The following is a 13,143-nucleotide window of genomic DNA, read 5'->3' on the forward strand; positions in this document are numbered from 1 at the left end:
GTTTTTTTTTTTTTTTCTCGTGGCGCCTTTGGAGGAGGCAGGCGTAACAAAACATATTTTGATTGGTGGAACTGCGGGGTCAAAGGTCAGCACATAGAGGCGGCGCAAAGAAACGTGAACATGGCGGTGAGTAGCGGGAGTCTTTAAGCTTTTTAAGACTTTTTTCTTTCATCGCGTTTACGCTCGGGAACGTGTGAGTTCTTGGCATGTTAAATAAACACTCCAGCAAGCCCGTATCAGTAAATTCGAAATATTGGTTTATTTTTTCGTTAATATGTTTTGGTAATTTGATTGTTCTGTTTAGATAAACGTTAGATAGCGTGGCAAGCTAGCATCATTAGCATCATTAGTTAAACTACTAGTCAACATTAGTTAACTATTACTTAGTTAAAGCTGAACGATATCAGAGCTATCCTTCATGCGCCAGCTGTTGAGAAACGTACGGCTGATAAAAATTTTTTAAAAAAAGTTAAAATGATGAGGTCTGGCTGAAATCACGGTAAAGGCCCTTACTCTCGACCATGCGAGTGTATGTTCATTACTCATTTCTAGCGTTTGATTGACAGAGGTCCACAGTAGACTAGATTTGTTAGGATGAAATAGAATTTCCCCCGATGGAATGTGCAGCTAAAGACGAATTGTGAATTTAGTGATTTATAGTGACTAGAGTACTAGACTTCTGATGAGCTGTGTTCTGGTCTTTTTGCAGGACAAAGAGAAAAAGAAAAAGGAGAGTATATTCGACCTGTCAAAGTACATCGACAAGCCCATCAGAGTAAAGTTTCAAGGAGGACGTGAAGGTAGTTCATGTTAGTTGTCACTTGCTGCTTAAATGCTGTGTGGCAATTTCATTACAGTTCCATGTGCAAATTGCAGGTTTTAAGGTTTTACTGTCTTCATTATCTACAGTATGTCTTTTCTTCCTTTCCACTGCCTTGTCCGTCAACCAACGGAAAGTAAAACACCTGAAAAGTGACCTGTTATGGTCTTCACCCTCTGCGTGTTACAATCTTCGAGCTCCTGTGTCTTAAAGCTCCCCTGCTGATGCCCTGCTCTGATTGGTCAGCTCACCCACTCTGTTCTGGTTGGCCAGCCATCAGAGTGGTTCTGTGCCTGGCTTGGAGTCTGCAGACAGACACTTCTCTCCTGAGTGGCTGTAAACCCCAGTGTGTTTGAAATGTTAGAAACAGTGACCGGTGGTTTCCAAACTGGTGGATGTGTTGCAAATAGATATGCAGTTCTCTGCAGGCAGGTAGAATTGCATAATACATGTGTGAAAATACTGGGGTCATTAGAAACTGGAAAAACCTGATTTCTTTGGGAGATACTCACTTACTCTGGCATGTACTTTGGCTTTGTAACTTTACAGACTGTTTACATTCACAAAATGCTTTAGAACACAACAAAACAAGCATACTAGGTCCACTTTAAGAGAGAAAGTGTGGTCAAGACATGGCAAAGATGGAAAAAATGTTCTGGAGCTTTTCCCAAAACATTCACCATGACATTTGGAGAGTGATTAAGTGTTTGTTCATCTGTCATCTAGTATTTTCCTGTGCAGTGACGATAAAAAAAAAACGACCCTAAAACACATAGCAATGGTTGCATACCTGGTCTCTAACAGACTCTTTTAATAAGCAAAATTTCTGTTCCATAGCAAGTGGCGTCCTAAAAGGTTTTGATCCCCTGCTGAACCTGGTGTTGGATGGCACAATCGAATACATGCGTGGTACGTACCAGAAAGATGTATTGAAATTCTAGTGACAATCCTTGTTGGTGGTGATTAATGTACCAGTTATTGGTAAGCAGTTTCGTGCCTCGCTTTGCTGTGCATTTACCGATGCAAAGTGACCAGGCAAGAATTGATTCCATGGTGTGTGTTCCCATCGCACAGACCCCGATGACCAGTATAAGCTGACGGAGGACACCCGACAGCTCGGCCTGGTTGTGTGTCGTGGGACAGCAGTGGTGTTGATCTGTCCCCAGGATGGCATGGAGGCCATTCCTAACCCCTTTATACAGCAGCAGGATGGCTAGTACACACACGGATTATGCGACTTTTTGTAAAGAAAAGTTGGTAACGTTTTGGGTTATGACCCAAATCACAAATGAGGATGCCAGCCCAAAAACAGAAATGTAATGTATTTGTATTTACATGTTTGGTTTTGTTTCACTATATGTAGCTTTTGCCAAATGTTTTAGTTTTGGCTTTCTTCTGGGTATGGACTTGAACAATTAAACTGTTAAGTCACATTTGTGTTGGGTGTGAAGACACACCATGCGAACTTTGTTTTAGTAATTGTTTTAATATTAAAATTCAGTTGGATATTCATAACATTTTTGTTTAGTTGTTTATTTGGTTTGTCAATCTTGAAGTTTAAAAGCAAATATTTCATAAAAAAAGTTACTGAAAGGCACACAATACACGATATACTTTAATGTTAGCACTTTTACTTTTCAACTGAAGAGCAGTCTGTTCGTGTTCGTGGTCAGATCAACATTGGAAGCGCGTTTAAGTAGTTAACTAATGTTATTTTACTATACCAGTTGTTCTTCTGTTTGGACATTTTAAAGCCACCATTAAGGTAAGACTTATTTATAGTTTGATGATTTTGGATAGTTACATGAAGTAGGATGCCCAAGTGCAAATCGGAGAATTACATTTTACTTAGAAAAGGGGAAAAGGTTTTCCCTTCCCTTACATTTTGCCATCCACTGGTCAATTCTTAAGGTTGTGAACAGGATGTACCTAGATCTGTAGTCGGGGAGACGATCATCAAACTTTCCTGCTCTCGAAGAAGGCATTCTAGCGCCCTCTGCTGGAACAATAATGAATTTCCTAAAATTACCGACGGAACAGTTTTAACTGCTGTTTTAAATATGCAAATATTTTCATGCGAATTCTGAGTGTTTAATCTAAAAATCTCGTTTATCTCGCGTCCCCAATAACGGCTCCGTAGGTTGAAAGCCCCAGGATTAGACAGCATGTCTTCTGACCTACACAAACCTCACCTGGCTGCTAGATGTAGACCTACCGCCCCGTTGTCTGGCGCCGTTTAGTCCGACAGTATCGGTGTCCATTAGTACGCAGTGATTTCTAGATTCATAAGCAGAAGACTTCTCATGGTTTGGGAACTGCTCAGTTGTATCCTATATCGGAGAACACAAACTTGTATACTTTTTAATTTAAATTATTTTAGAACAGATCATTCCATTGCATTTGGAAGTAAAACACTTTGTTTAATTAGGATTTATCCAGTTAATATGGGTGTAATCCTAGTTAAGAAATATATGAAGTCACAGCCAAACACAAGAAAAGCAGCGCACCTGTTCAAACCACTGCAGCTCTCTACGATAATCGCTGTGTCTATAATAATATGCCGTTTGGGAGTGTCTCTAAGATCTTGGCTCCTAACCGCACCCATGGACAATACACTTAAGTGTTTTTGAGCATACTCTAAGATCAGGGGGGTTTGTTTGGGGTTTGTTTTTTATTATTCATTTTTTGCAGAATACGTATGGGAAGTTTGATCGGGTGAATTGCGGGCAGTCGCATGTTGGAACAGAGGAATTAGGTGTCCAGCGGACAAAACGACGACGCTGATCATCGCGATCTAGTGGAGCCTCTTAATACACGCCCATAGGTGCGCTGACACTTTAAAAATGTGGTCTAGATTTACATCAGTCTGAAGGTGCATCGCCTTATCACGGACCACGGCGACGCAAACTACTACCTACCCTCGCCGTCAAATGCTGGCCGAAAGGTAAGTACACTTTAAATATATTATTATTATTATTATTATTATAGTTGTTACTACTGTCGTTATTGCATTTGAAGCAGGTTATTTGCCTATGAATCAGAGAATGCAGTTCATTATGTTAAATGGCTACTCTTTCAAATTATGATTACATTTGTTTTAATGTCATTCCTTTTATTTTATTTTTTTTTATTGTTTTGTGTGTGTTCTTTTTGTTGCCTAGATTATTGACTAAGAAGTACACATAAAAGTAGCACAGGCATTGCATAGGATTTCACACAAACTTTTCAGTAAGTCTGGTTTTGTCCTGTTGTGCTTAGAGCCTTTCCAGAAGGCCATTGTTTTGTTCTCCTACCATGACATGGACACCGTTCCACCAATATTATTTTCACGCTCACCACAATTAGAAGGACATGATACTGTTTGAGGTGTATTTTTAGAAAATCACTCATGACAATAGATGTAACATGGTGCAAAGTTTGAATGTCTCGAGGCTGGGGTGTTCACTGTAGAACAACGGATGCATTTGTGTTGCATAATTCTGTGGTCCATGTGTGTGTGTATGTTACCATAGACTAATACAGAGATGAAGGAACATCTGAATAAGTCACCTCAGGCTGCTTCTCCACTAGCTCAAATCCCCTTCACACACAGACGCATTACACTGGCAGCCATATTCGCCTTCCTCACTATTGGTGTTTTAGCGGGCCTCGTAACTGGTGAGTAACCTACTGCAGTAATAATGCAGTGAGTAAACTAAATCCAAGATAGCCTATCAACTTTCTTCTGATAAAATGATTATTTTACTGATGGCACATTTGTGTTAGTATAGCCGATTCATTTATTTGTTTTTAATGTTTAGCTTACATGCTGAAGGAGGAATATTATTTCATGGAGAGTGTGGAACTGAAAGGTCTAAAATATAGTCCTGACCTCCAAGACGAGACCTCTCCATATTCTTTAATACTGACAACCACCTTGAAAACAACGGTAGGCAGAAAGCAAAACAACAACGCTTGTTAATGAACAGTTGGAACAGCTAATGAACAGTTGGAACAGCTAATGAACAGTTGGAACAGCTAATGAACAGTTTGCATTTTCAATAGACGCTCCTTCCAATTTCCAGATTTCTTTCACAAATCACCAGGTTTCTAGCTACACATTTATGTGATTCCTGTTTTGTTCACAGATCCAGAACATCTTTGTTACTTCAGCAATTGCACATAATTTTGAAGCCTGTCACATTGTTGCATATGGGTAGGTAGAATTCTGGCGCTTAACACGCTATTGCATTGTACAGGATATAGTCTGAATGGATGTACTGTATGGGCAAACCATGATCTATGAAAATGGCGGCATAACTGGGTCTGTTGGTGCTCCAGGAGCATGAATGACAGCGTGATGGCTACGTTTAATGTGGTGTTCCGAGTGGCCAGGTTTCAGAAGTATACGGATAGCTTCGTCAAGGAACAGCTGCGCTCCGGCCTTGCGGCCATGTTCGGCGAGGAGCCTCTCTCCGTTGCCCAGTTTGGCCAGATACAAAGCATCGTTCTTCTAGGTAACATCATCTCCAACAACTAATAAAAAGGGGAAAACCCTTCTTAAAAGTCTGGTCCTTCTAATGTTCATGTGCAGTTTTCATTTGAGGTGAAACGGAAGCAGAGATCGCTCGGTCCATTTCTTGTGCCCTCTGTGCCGTTAGGTTTTCTGCTCTCCTCGGTCCACTCAGGGGCCAGTGGGAAGTCATTCTACACAATCAAACCTGACACGAGTAAGCCCAAATTTGATTACAACACTCATACTGTGCCTGCCAGTGATTTCAGATTCACAGTAACGGTGCAATCATGTGACCCTACTGTCAGCACCAGGTGCGTGTCCCAACACCACCTTCGCCTGTCTTAGCGGAGAGTGCATCGCCAAGCCTAAGCCGGAGTGTGACTTCGTATCCGACTGTGCCGACGCATCTGATGAAGCCAACTGCTGTAAACGAGGCCCCAGAGTATCATGAATTTACGTGGTGAATTGTCTTTAAGTGGGTCTGCAGTGTTTCATGATGGCTAAAATGGCCATTTGGTTAAGTTTCAGCATGGAGCAAGACATCTATTCATATTTGAAATACGCAGACCCATTTTTGGCAACGCAGATGTTCGCATTCTAAATTGCACGTATTCGTTTACCCTTCCCTAACTGCTGACCTGAGCCGTGTCCCACGCTGTTTCTCTGCAGCGTGTGGCAGGCGGAGGTTGGTGAGCGGGAGGGTGGTTGGTGGAGAGAGTGCCCATCAAGGCGAGCTGCCTTGGCAAGTGAGTCTGAAACTACACGGCCAACACGCCTGTGGCGCCTCCATCGTCAACAGCCACTGGCTCGTTAGTGCCGCCCACTGCTTTGAGAGGTGAGCACTCGGTTCTCCCTGCAGCGCTTTATTTGGATTTCTTTAGGCATTTCTGATGGCCACTTTGTTTAGTTTAACACTCCCTTCTAAGGTTTGTTTGTTTGTTTGTTTTTGCACAGTGGGGTTTTGGTTGCTTTATTTGTTTGCATTGTTGTGTTGTAGTTTAGGAGTTTGGAGCGGTGCTTATTAGGATTCTAGGAACTCATTTATATAAAGCTTCTTTTTGACAGCGTCTGATGTAAAAAAAAAAACAAAACAAAAAAAAAAAAAACGCTAACCGATGATAAATCATCTTCAATAATTCTACAGTCATGCCTCTATGTTTTTGCACTGTTGTTCATTTCCTACAGTAACAATAATCCAAAAGACTGGGCAGCTCTGGTCGGGGCTAGTCTGCTGAGCGGTGCACAGGAGGGTGCTAGCACGGTGAACATCAAGTCTCTGATAGTGTCTCCAAATTATAATCCCCTGACGACGGACAGTGACGTGACGGTGCTGGAGTTGGAGAATCCTCTGATGTTCAGCCCCTACGTTCAGCCTGTCTGCATCCCTTCCTCCACACACACCTTCAGTCCCGGGCAGAACTGTGTCGTATCCGGCTGGGGAGCCCTCCGGCAGGACAGCAGTGAGTGGAGCTAGGATGCCAGGGGTTGACGGCCTTGCTACCCTGGAGACGGAAGTGAAGGGAGCATCAGAGGTTTTAGGAATCTATACCTAGGCCACCCTCCCCCCCCCCCCCCCCCGGCCCCCATTTCAACTGAAAATAAATCTCAGTCAAGTGCTAAAAGTCTGTAGAATGCTTATTATCAGGCAGTGGGGTTAAATGGAGTACCTTAGAAATCTGAATTGAAACCTTCTGGGTTAGAGAGCTGTACTCTGTAGGAGGGCAGATATCAAGTGTAGATGCCATCCAAATATCTGCTCCATCTACTAAGCTGTTACTTCCCTATTCGTCCCTACACAACAGTTCACACAACTGTGTTTCTGCACACAACTGTCAGACACTACATTGGTTGGGTTTGGAAAATTGATGCGTCTTAGCCACACGTCACCATAGTTTTTCAGTGATGTGTGTGTGTGTGTGTGTGTGTGTGTGTGTGTGTGTGTGTGTGTGTGTGTGTGTGTGAAAGAGCAGGTAACCTACCTTCCACTCTTCAGAAAGCTGTGGTGAAGATCATTGATTCTAAAGTCTGCAATGCATCTGCAGTTTACAGAGGAGCCATCACCAACAACATGATGTGTGCGGGCTTTCTCCAAGGGAGGGTTGACTCCTGCCAGGTGCCAGATATGTCATACACTTCTTATGACTATATTACAGTTTCTAATGTACCAACTGTCATTATTATAACATTTAATTTCATTTGTATAGGACTTACATGATGTCACATCATCTTTAATCATTATTAGTTGCAGTCAACTACAATTACTTGTGTTTGTTCCTGTGGGAAGAAACTGTCATAACTCTAGCTTGTCTCTAGTTAATCTACAAAATGTCACTGTGGCAACTCTACTACCAAGCCCGTTGTTTATGCTTTTGAATGATAAACTGTGGTTCTAAAGCCTTGTGGGCACTGCTATGTGTAATCACTATGGTTTTTCCCTTCAGGGAGACTCGGGGGGACCTCTGGTGTGTGAAGTGGCCCCCGGGCGCTTCTATTTGGCCGGCATAGTGAGCTGGGGAACAGGCTGTGCTCAAGTCAACAAGCCTGGAGTGTACTCACGCATCACCATGCTCCGCAACTGGATCCTGGGCCACACAGAGGGAAACACCAGTCACAGCACTTTGCCGAAGTTTAGCATTACGCCAACTGACAGCCATCTTCCTCAGGCGATCTCCTCTCCCTCTGCCCCATCTGGTGGGGAATATCCCCCAAACCTCAGTTATCAAATAAGCATCAAATAAATTTGAACAACTAATTACATTTAAGTCTGAGTTACAACGAAAGAATGTTTCCCACAGGTCGTGAATGAATAAACAAGTTAATGAGTTAGTTGATGTTTAATTTTTTTTCTTCTTTTTTGTGTATTCTGATTATGCCACAGAGTTTTCTAAATAACCTCCTTTTTAGGAGCTGTAAACTGCACTGGAAACTTCAGCTGTGGCGCTGGCGTGTGCATCAGCAAGACCAACCCAGAGTGCGACGGAATCACTGACTGCTCTAACGAGGCTGATGAGAAAAATTGCAGTCAGAATCCGATTTATTCACATCAAAGATTAAAATTATTAAGATGAAAATGTTTGCTCATACGCCTCGTTATACGAACCACATCAGAAAGTAGCAGAGCTAAAGCGAGAAAAAAAAAAAAAACTATTTCTCTACATAAACATCCCCATTCACATCAACGTCACAGTACTTAATCATGCCGAGCAAACCATGATCCAGATGTGTGTCTGCAGACTGTGGACAGAGGCCAGCGGTAGGTCGCCACAGGATTGTGGGAGGTGAGGATGCCCAGCGAGGGGAGTGGCCCTGGGTGGGCAGCCTGCAGTTCCAGCAGGTGCACTGCTGTGGTGCTACTCTCATCCACTGCAAATGGCTCCTGACGGCAGCTCACTGCTTTATCAGGTACAGCGCAAGCAGCCTGGGCACGAAGGCAAAACTTCGACGACCTGTCGTGCAGAGGTAGCACTGCTAGCGAGGTGAAACCGTGTTTTCACTTAAAGGGAGCCGAAGGCCGGCGGCTGGACGGCGAGTCTGGGCTCCGTGCTCCGTCCTGGAGTGGGAGCTCTGCTCATCCCCCTGCAGAGGGTCATACAGCACCCCGCCTTCAACAGCACCAGCATGGACTTCGACGTGGCCCTGGTGGAGCTCTCCATCCCAGCTCCGAGTTCCTACAGCATCCAGACCGTGTGTTTGCCCTCGCTCAGTCATAGATTTTTCCAGGGCATGGAGTGTTATATCATGGGATGGGGCACAACAAGGGAAAAGGGTGAGCAGACACCTTTACCCTTTATAGACAGCATCTGTACCTGACACTAAGCGTCGAAGTCTAGAACTGGAATCAAGTGCCCCTTTTTCTCCATAAAGACTAATCTGTACCAAAGGATTATGCTTAATCTGGGTCTGACATCCAGCCTAAAAGGTACAGACTGCAACACGAAATGGCTTGTGTCCTTTACTGTCCCTCACTCTCACACACAGGTACAATGAGCAGAATACTGCAGAAGGCACAGGTCAGCATAATTGCCCAGTCAGACTGCCTGCAGTCCTATGGGAGCGGAATAACAGCCAGCATGATGTGTGCCGGCGCCATGGATGGTGGAAGAGACACTTGTTTGGTGAGCCTCTGTTAACGAAACAATCAGTTTCGCTTATTACCTTGGAAGGGTTCACATCTAGTCCAATCAGCAGTTGTGCAATAACCCTCGAGCTCCTGTGTAGCTGCAACCAATGATCTATATCTGCATGAAAAGTCCTCTTTACCTTAACTACTATACTAATTTCTACACCGATTATGTAATTGAGCCCATGCTGCTTAAGTTTTATGCGGGCCCATACACGCCACGCCTCGCAATGCAGGCCGGGCTGACGGCAGGCGTGTTCTTCCCTGCAGGGAGACTCGGGTGGGCCCTTGGCATGCCGTGAGCCCCAGGGTAGGTGGTTTGTGGCTGGCGTGACGAGCTGGGGTCACGGCTGCGGTCGAGAAGGCTTTCCTGGGGTTTACATCCGCGTCACTGCCATCAGGGAATGGTCATCAATGTACCTACCTTTTTAAGGGTGACCGCGCCACTCTTGGGGTGGCTGATGCTGCCGTGTTGGCGGTTCGTGGCTGTACGTTATTCATCAGATCCAGCAAGGACCAGCCACTCTGGTTTGCATACGGACTGTATTACAAATGGTGTACTGCTTACTTGAAAGCTTACATATTTATTTTGTGTATTTATTACCACTAAAAATGTGGAACAATGAAACTTTTATTCAACTGGATCATTAGAAAATAAAAATAACCTTTCTGTGATGTTTTTTTTCTTTTCTTAAATAGGGGAATATGGTGCTCTCAGAAGGAAGTATATAAGAGAAGTAATAGTAGTCATTATTATTAATAATAATAATAATAATAATAATAATAAAAATAGTAGTAGTTTTTAGGTGAGTGAATATGGTAAACTATTTAGAAAACTTAACTATGACATTCCCAGATATTGTAATACATCATGTATCTACGATTGACTATTTTGCTAAAAATACAGAATTACATTCAAATGTTACAAGTTTTTATATTTTACTTAATGAATTTTCAAGCTGGCTAGACATTAAGCTGATGTATTGCCACAAGTTGAAATAAAACACCTGTTACTGCAAAACATTAAAAGCAGCATGACAAATATTTAATCATTTTTAATCATTCCTGCAACAATCACCCAGAACACTTTGGGACATCGTTCTCTGAGCAGAAAAAAAAGGTTGACTGAGGAAAACCAGGTTACCAGAAATCTGACATGCCTCGCATGCAGCATAAGCCGCTTTTCTCGAGGTCTGTGGTACAGCAATTGGCATTTGAACAAACCTGCTACTGTTGTCGGCAGATAGTGTGACATGTGAATCCAGCATGGACAATCGCATTCTGTTCCGTGGATGTAAATAAGCAGGCCTGCTGGGTGGGCTCTTGCGCAGAAGCCACAGTTATGGAAAGTGAGATGTTCCTGAATCCTTCCTTGTGAAAAGAACTAGGTTTGTGGAGCAGAGAGTGGGAAGACGAGACGACTCTGTGCCCACATGGGAGAGTCCCCACACAGGGCACATGGAAAACCAAAAGAACCAACAAAGGGCACGCAGGCCTTTTAAGACTGACGGATCAGTCGCATCAACGGGCACCTGCTATTACTGGCAAGATGGGAGGATTTGATATTACCAGGTTGTTAAACACTGCAAGAGCTTTACAGAGATTTGGGATGGGGCCAGGGCTTCAAACGCTCCAGGGCTTCATTCCACATACAGACCGATTGCAGACTTGTAAAGGTTTAAGGTAGGTGCCTAGTGTGAGCCATCACATGCCTTCCACATTAAAATCAAAATGAGTAAAAAGTGTCCACCTATACGTAACATGTCCAGACAGAAAAAAAAGTCCCCAAAGATATTCTGAGTCTAAAAGCCAGGACTTCCTGATTCCTGGGATGGCTTTCAGCTGCAGAGTGTTAAAGGGGCAGGGCTGACGTGCACTTTCAACCCTTGCCTCTCTAGTGATGCACTCCGTTAACCCAAAGTTCAGCTGCTTGCTCTCTGTGCATCACATACGTGCCCTCTCCCTCTGAAGTCTTGCGTTGTAGGTGCGAGAGACTGTGTTCCATGCGTCCATGTACCGATCCATGCACATGGCAATGCATTTCTGCCAAAACATGGTGGTCAAGAGAAATAAACAACTCATTTTTTTTCCCACACTGTGACATGGTCAAGTTTGTGCATTATATATGCATGTCTATAGAAAAGTAACAACTGGCTGCAAGTCCTACCTGTTCTGAATTGTCCAGCGTGCTTCCCGGTTTGCCAATGCACTTCTTGAAGCATTTATCTGTCATCCTCTGAGATTTGGATATAAAAAAGTGCAAGAAATGATTAAGAATCAAATCCTACGATGCAATCCTTTCCTCATCAATGGGTCAGTGCTTCCACTACTATAGAAGGTGTGTGTGTATGTGCAAGCAGCAGAGTATATGCCAGTTTGTGTGTGTGTACATACATATATCAAAATTATAGTGATGTACAAAAGGTTTCCAGAGAAACATGACAAAAACACAAACACACACACACACACACACACACACACACACACGCACACACACACACACACACGCACACAGCTTGCACAGGAACGATGCCAGACTATTATTATGAAGACTGTCACACACACTAGGCTGTCTATTGGTATAACAGATGATAATGGCAAATTATCAGTAAGGCTGGACAATATTGATTTAAACTGATACACCAGTCATTTTGAGCTGAAATACAACAATCAGTATACATTAATATTCACATTAGGTAAATATTCTCCTGCTATCTCTTACACTGCCAATGTGCAAGCAAACACAGCTAAAGGAAACTGTAATTACTTTGTAATTACACCTTACGTATAAAGACGACACTGCTGGCCCTTGTATATACGAGCGTTGAAATATCAACTCATGCAAATTAGAGCAACATTAACTCACCTATACCATTGAGCCCAAGTTCTTGTGTGTGTGTGTGTGTGTGTGTGTGTGTGTGTGTGTGTGTGTGTGTGTGTTCAATCATTTAATTCAGAGTAATATAAGACACCTTAATAAAGAGTGGTCTCTTTGAAGTAGGCAATCGTGTTAGGAAGGCACTGCTATCTGGAACTTTTCATTGAGCGTCCTGATGTGGTCCAATTCACACCAGACAACATAGGCAGCTACTCATATGATCAAATAAATCAACTTTTAATTCGTGTTGGTGAGCTTTTCTTTTGAGGAAGATTGTTTACTCTAAAAATGTGATTTCAGCATTTTTTGGGTCTGCAGATTTGTGGCTCTGCTCATCTTTCCAGCCAATAAGCCCTCAGGCTAGCTCAGCTGCGCTAACGCCACTCACCTGCAGAAGCTCCTGCGCGTTGGCAACGGCGATCTGGACCTTCACTTGCTCCATAATCGTGCCGGTATCCATTTTTCCAGCCCCTGTTCCGGATGAATAATCCGACCCAAAACTGTCCATCCTTCGTGCCTGTGAACAAACGATAACAAGGGTAACTCTGCACTTCACTCGCGGCTCCACCGGCTGCACACGTGAGTCTTCCACCTAACGCCCTTGAGATGCACCGGAAGAACTTCTTACGCTACTCCCGTTTGAGAAGGATTGTGGGAAATGAGTTAATTATAAAACCTCACACAGTTGTCTGCTTGGGAAAATATAGATAATCCACATATTTGGATAATTAATAATAATAGCTATATAGATCATTCAACTAATGAAATTACACAGCACCTTTAGACTATCAAAGACCTTGAAAACATTGCTTAGGGTGCCGTTTAGTTTA

The 13,143-nt window shown here is 43.2% G+C and overlaps 3 protein-coding genes across 3 annotated transcripts; 2 read left to right on the plus strand and 1 right to left on the minus strand.

Moving 5' to 3' along the window:
* The first annotated feature begins 11 nt into the window (after nucleotides 1–11).
* Nucleotides 12–2,335, plus strand: lsm7 (LSM7 homolog, U6 small nuclear RNA and mRNA degradation associated). The gene is made up of 4 exons (XM_027010707.3): nucleotides 12–126; nucleotides 710–800; nucleotides 1,658–1,729; nucleotides 1,895–2,335. The coding sequence occupies exons 1-4, from the start codon at nucleotides 121–123 to the stop codon at nucleotides 2,035–2,037; spliced, it is 312 nt and encodes a 103-aa protein (XP_026866508.1). The 5' UTR covers nucleotides 12–120; the 3' UTR covers nucleotides 2,038–2,335.
* Nucleotides 2,336–3,541: 1,206 nt separating this feature from the next.
* Nucleotides 3,542–10,370, plus strand: tmprss9 (transmembrane serine protease 9). Its single transcript, XM_081708589.1, has 17 exons — nucleotides 3,542–3,764; nucleotides 3,982–4,048; nucleotides 4,333–4,477; nucleotides 4,621–4,748; nucleotides 4,948–5,015; nucleotides 5,141–5,316; nucleotides 5,461–5,529; nucleotides 5,621–5,740; nucleotides 5,985–6,150; nucleotides 6,501–6,775; nucleotides 7,286–7,428; nucleotides 7,757–8,006; nucleotides 8,220–8,336; nucleotides 8,549–8,717; nucleotides 8,816–9,081; nucleotides 9,294–9,430; nucleotides 9,706–10,370. Exons 3-17 carry the CDS (start codon nucleotides 4,345–4,347, stop codon nucleotides 9,865–9,867), a joined length of 2,379 nt encoding a protein of 792 aa, XP_081564715.1. The 5' UTR covers nucleotides 3,542–3,764; nucleotides 3,982–4,048; nucleotides 4,333–4,344; the 3' UTR covers nucleotides 9,868–10,370.
* Nucleotides 10,371–10,458: 88 nt separating this feature from the next.
* On the minus strand, nucleotides 10,459–12,925 carry timm13 (translocase of inner mitochondrial membrane 13 homolog (yeast)). Its single transcript, XM_027010708.3, has 3 exons — nucleotides 12,702–12,925; nucleotides 11,603–11,671; nucleotides 10,459–11,478 (listed from the first exon to the last, which is right to left on the minus strand). The coding sequence occupies exons 1-3, from the start codon at nucleotides 12,819–12,821 to the stop codon at nucleotides 11,380–11,382; spliced, it is 288 nt and encodes a 95-aa protein (XP_026866509.1). The 5' UTR covers nucleotides 12,822–12,925; the 3' UTR covers nucleotides 10,459–11,379.
* Nucleotides 12,926–13,143: the final 218 nt, after the last annotated feature.

The sequence above is a fragment of the Electrophorus electricus genome, chromosome 26, assembly GCF_041902795.1.
Source record: "Electrophorus electricus isolate QZ-2024a chromosome 26, ASM4190279v1, whole genome shotgun sequence".
Taxonomy (NCBI): Eukaryota; Metazoa; Chordata; class Actinopteri; order Gymnotiformes; family Gymnotidae; genus Electrophorus; species Electrophorus electricus.

Excerpts from the sequence above, each read along its gene's own strand:
- tmprss9 (XM_081708589.1), top strand. The coding sequence starts at position 4,345 with ATGAAGGAACATCTGAATAAGTCACCTCAGGCTGCTTCTCCACTAGCT. Across the intron at positions 8,718-8,815 it reads GCAGCTCACTGCTTTATCAG|GGAGCCGAAGGCCGGCGGCT; the intron begins GTACAGCGCAAG and ends TTTCACTTAAAG. Across the intron at positions 9,082-9,293 it reads GGGCACAACAAGGGAAAAGG|GTACAATGAGCAGAATACTG; the intron begins GTGAGCAGACAC and ends TCTCACACACAG.
- lsm7 (XM_027010707.3), top strand. Across the intron at positions 801-1,657 it reads GTTTCAAGGAGGACGTGAAG|CAAGTGGCGTCCTAAAAGGT; the intron begins GTAGTTCATGTT and ends TCTGTTCCATAG. Across the intron at positions 1,730-1,894 it reads CACAATCGAATACATGCGTG|ACCCCGATGACCAGTATAAG; the intron begins GTACGTACCAGA and ends CCCATCGCACAG.
- timm13 (XM_027010708.3), bottom strand. The coding sequence starts at position 12,821 with ATGGACAGTTTTGGGTCGGATTATTCATCCGGAACAGGGGCTGGAAAA. Across the intron at positions 11,672-12,701 it reads ACGCGCAGGAGCTTCTGCAG|AGGATGACAGATAAATGCTT; the intron begins GTGAGTGGCGTT and ends TCCAAATCTCAG. Across the intron at positions 11,479-11,602 it reads CGCTGGACAATTCAGAACAG|AAATGCATTGCCATGTGCAT; the intron begins GTAGGACTTGCA and ends ATGTTTTGGCAG.